This window comes from Planococcus citri, chromosome 1 (assembly GCF_950023065.1).
Source record: "Planococcus citri chromosome 1, ihPlaCitr1.1, whole genome shotgun sequence".
Classification (NCBI taxonomy): Eukaryota; Metazoa; Arthropoda; class Insecta; order Hemiptera; family Pseudococcidae; genus Planococcus; species Planococcus citri.
The window spans coordinates 79225441-79234861 of record NC_088677.1 but is presented as its reverse complement, the minus strand read 5'-3'; the positions used below and the strand labels follow the sequence as shown (position 1 = coordinate 79234861).

The 9421-nt window shown below is 35.5% G+C and overlaps 1 protein-coding gene and 1 long non-coding RNA gene across 2 annotated transcripts in view; one reads left to right on the top strand and one right to left on the bottom strand.

The window, feature by feature from the left end:
- Positions 1-9421, bottom strand: part of LOC135835928 (uncharacterized) — a 174679-nt gene that overhangs the window by 88117 nt on the left and 77141 nt on the right. The window lies entirely within an intron of this gene.
- On the top strand, positions 791-9337 carry LOC135835553 (uncharacterized). Its single transcript, XM_065349876.1, has 2 exons — positions 791-1028; positions 6053-9337. The coding sequence occupies exons 1-2, from the start codon at positions 919-921 to the stop codon at positions 7728-7730; spliced, it is 1788 nt and encodes a 595-aa protein (XP_065205948.1). The 5' UTR covers positions 791-918; the 3' UTR covers positions 7731-9337.

Here is a 9421-nt window from a genome sequence, read left to right as displayed (position 1 = left end):
GGTAAAATTGTCAGAAGGGGCTCATTTTCGTCAAAATTGTCAAAAAGTCCTATTCTTCTCAAGATTGCTCAAAAAATCCTGTTTTTGCCATTTGTAAAATTAAAAAAAAAAGACATTTGGTAAGTAGGTACTCTGGTACTGTCACAGTAGTGAGATAATTTCGCAACTTTTTGGTTATATAGCAGGATTTTTGGCAATTTTTGGCCAAAAAGCGAAATTTTGACCATTTTAGCAAAGAGAAGTTTTTTTTGATAATTTTTGACAAAAATAAACAAAATTCTCAATCAATTTTTGGTAAAAAAAATTATGAGATTTTTTTGGAATTTTTTGCAAAAAGAAAAACGTTAATTTTTAGTAATTTTTGGTAATAAAGTTCCACCTAATAACAATTTTAGCGAAAAAGTGAGACTGTTTGAATATTTTTTGGAAATGATAGCAAAACATTTGAAATTTTTTACGGGTTTACTTCAACTTGCAAAGAAAAGTCGACTCTATTAAACCGAGTATACTTAATGCCCGTTTTCGCGCAAAATGATCTAAAGTACCGGTCCAACCAATTTCAACTTCATTAAGCGAATTTCTCTGTATTAACCGTGAACATAATAGATAAGCGGAACTTTCTGTATTTACATTAATCAGAAAATTTCAACAGCTAGATATGCAATACGACGTCAATTAAAATTCCAACACAGAGAAATAATCATCAACCGGACGTTGAAATACATAAATAACTTTCATCAAAAAGATACGCAAATTCATCGATAACATAATTTTAATACAGCATGTAAATCGGATTATCCGTTTATATTTTTTCAGTCGTTTGTGTATTTTATACTTCGAAATAGAAAGTAATCATTGATCGAAAATGAAGTAATAGGATTTTCTAGTACCTATTCTTTTTTTTTATAACTGACGAGTATGTATTGGACCTACGCGATTTTCTTCCTATTTATTTCCTCAGTTACCGCAGGAGAATCCTCCAATGTTCCCGCCACTAATACCGAGCTCATTCAAAAGTACAAACAGGAGTAAGTAATTACATCACTACATACATAAGTTTCATAAATAAATACCTAAGTGCAATTATCGATCTGTTCAAAGTGCACTAGAATATAATTCATGAGACGTTGTTCAATTTCAAATAAATGGGTGTGATTTATTGACACGACAGAAATAGGCGTTTTCACGACGAAAAAAAGATTTGCAGGGGAAAAGAATCATCTCACAACGAAAAAAGTTTTTGAACGACAGTTAATGAATTTGAACGGCGATGTCGATATATGATATTGCCCGACAAAATAATTTAATGCACGTTTATATAATTCGTTTAACGACGAATTGTGCACGTCAAAGAAATGAAATAATGGACGACATCAAAAACACGAATTACACAAACTAAAATTGATAAATAACACGTCAAAAGAAAACAGTTCGTCTACAACACAAGTAAGAGTGCTTATTAGGACAACAGGAGGAGATGGGAAGATTAAAAATTTCACCAGTGAGTTTTTAAACACGCTTTTAGTCAGTTTAACGAAAAGTACGATTTTTTGATAGATTTTGGCAAAAAAAAGTAGGGCTAGAACAATTTTTTGAAAAATAGAAAACTTTTTTTTGAAAAAAAAACCAGGATTTTTGGCAGTTTTGTAAAAAGAAAAATGTATTTAGTAATTCTGGAAAAAAGAAAGACTTTTTGAAATTGTTTGAAAATTTTGACCCAAAACAAAAGTTTATCACAATTTTAGCAACAATAAAAAACAGAACTTTTTCATAATTTTTGGCAATTTTTGCAAAAAATCAAATTTTTTTGGAAAGCAATTAATAAAAGTTTTTTCTTGCTAAGTTATTTTCTGGAAAAATTTTTTTTGGTGGGGAATCATTCATTTTTACGGGCAATATTCTTTTTTGGCGGTCAAAATTTTATTTGGACTTGGATTACATTTCTTTTGTCGTCATACAATAATGAAAATCGAGTTGTTCGTACTCCCTAAATTGTCGTGCTGAACAATCATTGAAATACCCTATTTTGTCATTCGAATGCCCTGTCTCTCAAAACACTTTTTCTGTCGTGCCAATATATTCATAAATACCCAAATAAATGTCTGGCCTACCGCAAATAGCCCCATTTTGTACCAAAATTTGGCAGGAAATCCACTTTTTTGACTCTGAAAAGAAGTCAAATATGTTTGGAAGGTTGAAACCTGCAAAAGGCACTTTGGGTACATCTACATATCCTCCCAATGTACTGTGAAAATTTTGGCTCTCTAGGTCAATTTGGAGGAGCTACAAAGTGTTCTAAAAGTCTTTAAAAAAACTTGAAAATAGCTGAAAAATCCACTTTTCTCACCCTGGAGAGGGGTCAAATAAGGTTCAAACCTGCAAAAGGCACTTCGGGCACATTCTACTAATGTACTGTGAAAATTGGGACCCTCTAGGTCAATTTGGGGAGGCTGTAGGCTTTCCTAAACGTCAAAAAAAAATCTATGAGTTAGAAGGTTGAAACCTGCAAAAGGCACTCAAGTAGCACCATCCCATTGTATGTTGGACATTGGGGCTCCTAAGGTAAATTTTAAGAGTGGGTGGAGCCAAAAATAGGGCCAAAATCAAGTTTTTCCACCTTAACCTTTTCACGCCAGCTGGGACAGCATATGTCCTAGCAACTTTGAATAAATCTGCAGGGAACTTCAGGGACACTTTTTATCCACAGATGGAATCACAGCTGCAGAATGAAGTGTCAGGAATCGATTGAGACCACTCGCAATTTTTTTGCTAGTGTTATAGCAACACTGTGAATTATTTTTTCCGCAAAAACATGTTTTCAGTAAAAATGTGAAATCTGAGCAACTATGTTGGTAGTAATTAAATTTTTTTTTCAAGCACAGGGAGTGATTGTGCCAGGCAACAAATTTATAATAATTTGAAAATAGATAGAATAAGATTGATAAACACGATATTTTTCATTGATTATCACGATATTTTCCATTGACAAAAGAAAACGCTGACACACAGTAGGACAGATTCATTTTTTAGGGTGTCAAAAATCATATTTCAGAAATGAATTCAAATTTGGATGTCAATCTTTTTGATACACCAGTATTGTGAGGCGCTGAATTCATTTTTGTCATTATTTTGGTTCGAACGTCAAATGAGGGCCCCTGGAGGAGGGTGCAAAGGAGTAAACATTTTGGAAGAGTTGAGTGGCAGGGTATTGATATGTACGTTTTTTGGGCTCCTGAATTCATTTTTGACGTTATTTTGGTTCGAACCCCAAATGGGGCCCAGAAGGGGGGTGCAGATGCCATCGAATAGGTAAAAAAATAGAATTTTTTGTAATTTCATTAAAAATCTGTGATTTTTTTCAAGTTCAATTAGAGGAGAATCGGGACATTTCGAGAAAAAGTATTAGGCTCAGGTGAAAATTACCAACTTTCAATTCTCCCTTGGCAGAAAAATCCATCCCATTGGGTCAAAAACATGAACGAGGTCGTCCGGCGTTATCTCGTAAAGCTTTATTGAAATAGGTACCTACTAGAACATTTCATTTTTTATTGACTCGCAAAAATCTTATACTTTTTGTCGTTCATTTATCCTTATTTATCGTGGGCATCACTTATTTATCGTTCATTTATCCTTATTTATCGTGGACAGCACCCTGTTGACAAAATTTTTCAGAATCGCTAGAAAAAATCGTCAGGCAGTCGCTAGCAACTATTTGAGATAAAATCGGCCGACCAAAATTGTGGTGAGTCGTTAGCAACTGACGAGTCTGCAGTCGGTAGTTAACTAGCAACTAGCGATTAGCTGAGAGTTGCTAGTTGCTAGGTAACTACCGACTGCAGACTCGTCAGTTGCTAACGACTCACCACAATTTTGGTCGGCCGATTTTATCCCAAATAGTTGCTAACGACTGCCTGACGATCATCTAGCAATTATTTCAAAATCGTATAACACACACCACAAACACGATTTCAATAAAGTCCACGTAGCATTTCGAGCGATATTTGTAACAAAGAACACCACATACATGCTCAGTGACATAGCCCCGATTTTTCAAGGGAAGGAGAAAACAAGCTCTTTTGGTAATAAAATAAAATGTAAAATACTCGTAATTTGCTAAAAATTCGTCATCATCTACACGATTATTTTATGAAAATGGAAGATATAATCACAGCTGAAGCAAAATAAGAGCAAAAAAAAGTTAAAAAAACGTTCAGAAAGTTTAAGATGCCTATTTTTGTACCTGTTGGATCACATAATTTTCATCTACTTTGAGCTTGAGAAAAAGGTGATCACCTCCCTATGTCCTCTCGTGGGCTATGTCACTGAATTTCCTCGATATTTGCGTCTGCTACTCATATACGAGTATATCACCATGTTTATTGATGAGATATGTCATTCCCACACATCACATAATTAGGTACTACGTACGACACATAAATCGAATGAATAAGCACTGAAATACAATACTATATTATTGAAAAATATCTAATTTGGCTATAGAAAAAAACGACGCACATATTTCGATCATATTGGAATACAAATACACATTTTAAAAGAAAACAATTTCTTATAACCACACAAACTACAGATAAACAACTAAACATGCCGTGTGCCCGAGTAACATTCACATCACATACTAACAATGAGAACGGACAACGGAAATCGAAATCCGTTAAAAATTCAAAAAAATACTCATAGTGGGCCGAGGGGAAAAGAAGTGCATATGAGGCTGATGACGTGTCAGTCTCACACAAAGATTACATAAAAAAAATCGTCAGTTGCTAGGGTTAAGTTGCTAGTCGTTGCCTAGTGAATTACTTTCAACTGGAGATTTTCAGATCAGTCGTTTGTGGTGTAAACAACTCACAACAAATGACTGTAAAAATCTGCAGTTGCTTGGACGACTGACGACAAATGACACCAAAAATCGCTATTCATCCTAACCACTAAAGATTTATGCAAAAAATCTTTAGTTGTTAGCCTATAAATCGTTAGTTGATACAAAAAAGTGGCTAGTCGTTAGCGACTAGGCGATTTTTTGATCAATTTTGTCAAAAGGGCACTTATTAATTATCGTTCATTCTGTCAAAAACTTCTCGTGGAAATTGTTTATTTTTTATTGTTTTTGCTATCATATGTACGTGGATACCACCTAATTTCTCGTTCGTTTTTTAAGAAATCGTGCAATACATTTTTTTATTGTGAAATACACTTTTTTATCGTGCAATCCTCTTTTTCATCGTGAATACTTATTTATCGTGATAACTTGGTATTGTCCCACTTGTCCCAGCAACTTTTGCAAATTTTAAACACTGATGGGACATATGCTGTCCCGGGACAAATGTTCAAAGTCCACGGCTGGGATATACATACGTGTTCCCACCTCAATATCTTGACTATTGAGTGTGAGTTGAAGAAAAAATCTGTAACAAACTTATGTGGCTTAGAGATGCCTATGGAACGATTTAATGTAAAAAAATTGGAGGTGGGATGTAAAACCAATATTTGGCGAGAAATGGTTAAATGGGGTGGGGATGACCTAGGAATCTGAAATTTGGGTATGCTGTTCACAATGGCGGTATTCACCATGGTATGAATTTGGGCCCTTCTCATCAATTTGGGGCCAAATTATGCTTCTCCAAAAAAAAGACCTTTCTGTAATTTTCAACTTTGGACCTCCCAACTACAGGGGTCAACTCTAGCTCCCAAAAGAACCCCATTCCCCAAGTTTGACTTTATGTGATCAATTAGAACCGGTTCCAGGTTATAAAATGTAAAAATCATCATTGTGCTGAAACTTATAACTATTCCCCCAAATGAACATGACTCGATATAACGTGGTCGGTAGTTATTGGTTGCTATCAACTTTTTAAAAATATTTCACGATTCCTCATGGATTCAATCTGTATAGATACATAGGCTCAGAGACAGTTTTAAGGAGGGATAGAGGGTATCACACCCTCCCATATTTTGAAAATTCAAAATCCAATCCCCCCCCTGTTTATTAACCTAAAATTATAATCCAACAAGTTTGTTTTTATTATTTTTACAGAATATGTCAGCTAAAGGATACATGCGATGTTATAAAAGAAATCCCACCAACGCTTCAAGATTTAAGAACGAGAAATTGCATGTGCGATGACAAATGCCATTACTACAAAGATTGCTGTCGTGACACAAATCGAACCGAAGATGACATAGGGGTACAATTTCTCTGCACCAAGACTCCGTTCGATGGAGATGTCTACATGATTCAATCATGCCCCAAAGAATGGAACGTCACGTCTATCAAAGAGAACTGCTTGGCTCAAAATCCTGTAACTCTGTCCTACGACATTCTCCTTAAACTACCAGTAACCAGCACATCAAATGGAGTCACGTACGGTAATGTGTTTTGCGCTATTTGCCACGAAGAAACCAAATATGATTTTTGGAACGTTGGTTTCACATATGAGTTCATTAATGTTTCTTCCACCTCACTCAATAGCGACGATAGATCCATCGATGTTAAAGATATACTCGATAATCTAAGTTTCAACGAAACAGGAGAGATGATTTGGAGTTCACAAGTGAAAGAATCATTCTATCGATGCAATTTACAAGCAAAATTACCATCTAGAATAACTTCTCTTCGGTATTGCGTGCCAGATGTGATTCGATCGTGTGCAAATGGTACCATATGCGAAGGGTATTCTTCATATGTTTATATCGGCGACACAGTTTACAAAAATTCGGAATGTGCTGAATGCAACGACATAAAGTCGAACGAATTAAAAGGCTGTTCTCAAACTACAAAAATATCCGACGAAAATGTGACTGAAATCCTCATAACGGATTCATCTGTACCAAAAGTTCCTCATTGCGATGATTTTCCAGTGGACACCCCAGCTCAAAACCTGATTTGCAAGAAACAAGACCACACACCTGAAGAGACTTCAACAGAAGAATGCTACTTTCTGCAAAAATCAAAGAAACCATTCTGCTACATCAATAAATTTTACCATCTAACAAACCAGGAATTCTATTACGTGAATAACGAGACCGTTTTCGTTAAAGAATACGATTGGGAATTTCCCGAGTACGAATGGGCAGCCTTAAACAATACTACAATATACGTTTGCGGTCGACAAATTCCAAAGACTCGGTATCAACGCATCATGGACTACATAAACGATCTAATCACCGAAATACTCATCAAAATATCCATCGTCTGCGTCGTTCTCCACTTGCTGGCATTCTGGCAATTACCCGAATTGCGAAATTTATCGGGTAAAAACTTGGCCTCCTTTTGCGTAGCCTTATTAGCGGCTTTTTTATCGTACGATATCGGACCCTGGCTACCATCATGCGAAACACTCGCTATCCTAACGCATTACAGTTTTTTAAGCTGTTTCGCTTGGATGCTGATAATGTCTTACGATGTTTGGTTCACTTTATACAGAGCGACCTCCCAATCTCGCACATCAGCTGGAAATCATCGAATAACCTTTCTCATTTACTCGATACTTGCTTGGACCTTACCCTTATGCGTAGTTGGACCCGCTGTTTACGTAGAATTTGCTCCCAGCAACGTTGTAAGTTGCGACCTTAAACCAGCCTATGGTAAATTTGACCAATGCTTCATCGCGCAAAAAATGCCTTTCATTTATTTTTTTTTCATACCAGCGACGACGATATTTTTCATAAATATTTGTTTCTTCGCGCATACAGCTTACCGTAAACTGGGGTAACATTGAAATCGCGGGGTAACATTGAAGGGTGCGGTTTTTCATCATATTATGCTCCATGGCGGTGGAACTATGAAGTATGGAACAATTCTGACACCGGGAATGGATAGAGTACACTTTGGCGATTATTTTTCCTATTTTATCATTTTCAACTAGTGGTTCCAACACCAGTGAAAAAGCAAGCGAAAAAAAGTGCTGTTTTTATCAATTTTAATTAACATGAAAAGCTTGGTGTCTGGAATTTTGAATATTCAAAGAACGAGTCAAGTGACATTATAGATGTGTTGGTACATCTCCCGACTATAAATTAGCGCATTTGTTCATGTGCGAAAGTTGTTCCCTGAGGAGTAAAAAAATAATATTCAAACTGGGGTAACTTTGAAGTCTATAAAAAAATCATGAAATTTTGGTAAAATTGGACGAAAATGCATGAAAATGCTTGTAAACTTGTTAAAAACGATGTGAAAACTTGAAAAACAGCTCTAAAATCATTAAAAAATCATAAAATTGGATCAAATTGGCCAAAATGCATGAAAAACGCCTGAAAACTAGAAAAATTCCAAATTATCATTTTGGAGCACTCTTTCATAAATTCAATTGTGAATATGGATCATTTTGTAAGTACTTGACGCGTATAAAGTGACCAAAAAGTGAATACTCATGTTTTTGATAATTTTTGACCTTGATTGAAGCACATTTCAAGGGGTCTTCAAAGTTACCCCAAACGCTGGGTAACTTTGAAGGGCACTTCTTTTGGCTCTTGCGCTTGACAGGAAAAAGGTAGGCAACTTCTGTAACCGCCAAAACGTAGTGCTGACATAGCTTTATCAAAAGCACCACACACATTTCCCCTACCTCCGCCATTCATACCTCTAAACATAAAAAATACTGAAAAATCCTTCAATGTTACCCCAGTTTACGGTATATGATTTATCTAACTCAACGTAACACTGTTAATCCGAATACACGAAGTGAATTCCTATTGTGCATCAGGTTAGGATTGCTAATAGGTCTAACGTGGACTTTAGGATTTTTCGTTACTGTCACGAGCAGCGAAATTATCAGCCTCTTATTCAATGTTTTCAACATGTCGCAAGGTATTTACATATTTTTCGGAGTCACTTTCAAAAGAAAAACTGCTAAAGGTTTATTACAACTTCATAGAGATAATAAATTTGTAAGCTTTACTCTTTCGACGTTTGTATCGAACGCTGACATGAGCAGCACCGCTGCATCCGAAAATAATTAGGGGCATTGTTGGATACCTCCAAAAATGTTGGACCCAAAAAAAGTTTACCCCACCCCAGCTTTGAATAAAAAAACTTGATACTACTCAAAATAATAGGTATATTATAGAAGAAACACGAGTCTCACCACGTGAATTTTTTCAAAAATTTTTGGCCTTCCAGGGGGGGGGGATATTGACCAAAGAAAATTTGAAACCGATCTTTCTTTTTGAAAGATGTGTCGATGTCGTAAACTTTCGACTTATTTTGTGCTTTTTTGCACTATTATTAGGTACCAATACATGCGTGTTCTGATCACCCTGCACATTATTTTAAGCATACACAGTTACATTTTAAGAATTTTTATTAAATTATTCATCTTTATTTTGTAAGTTTTTTTTGTCAAATGAATTAGATAATTATTATTTAAAGTACTTGAAAAAGAATTTTTACAAACTCGTCCATTCG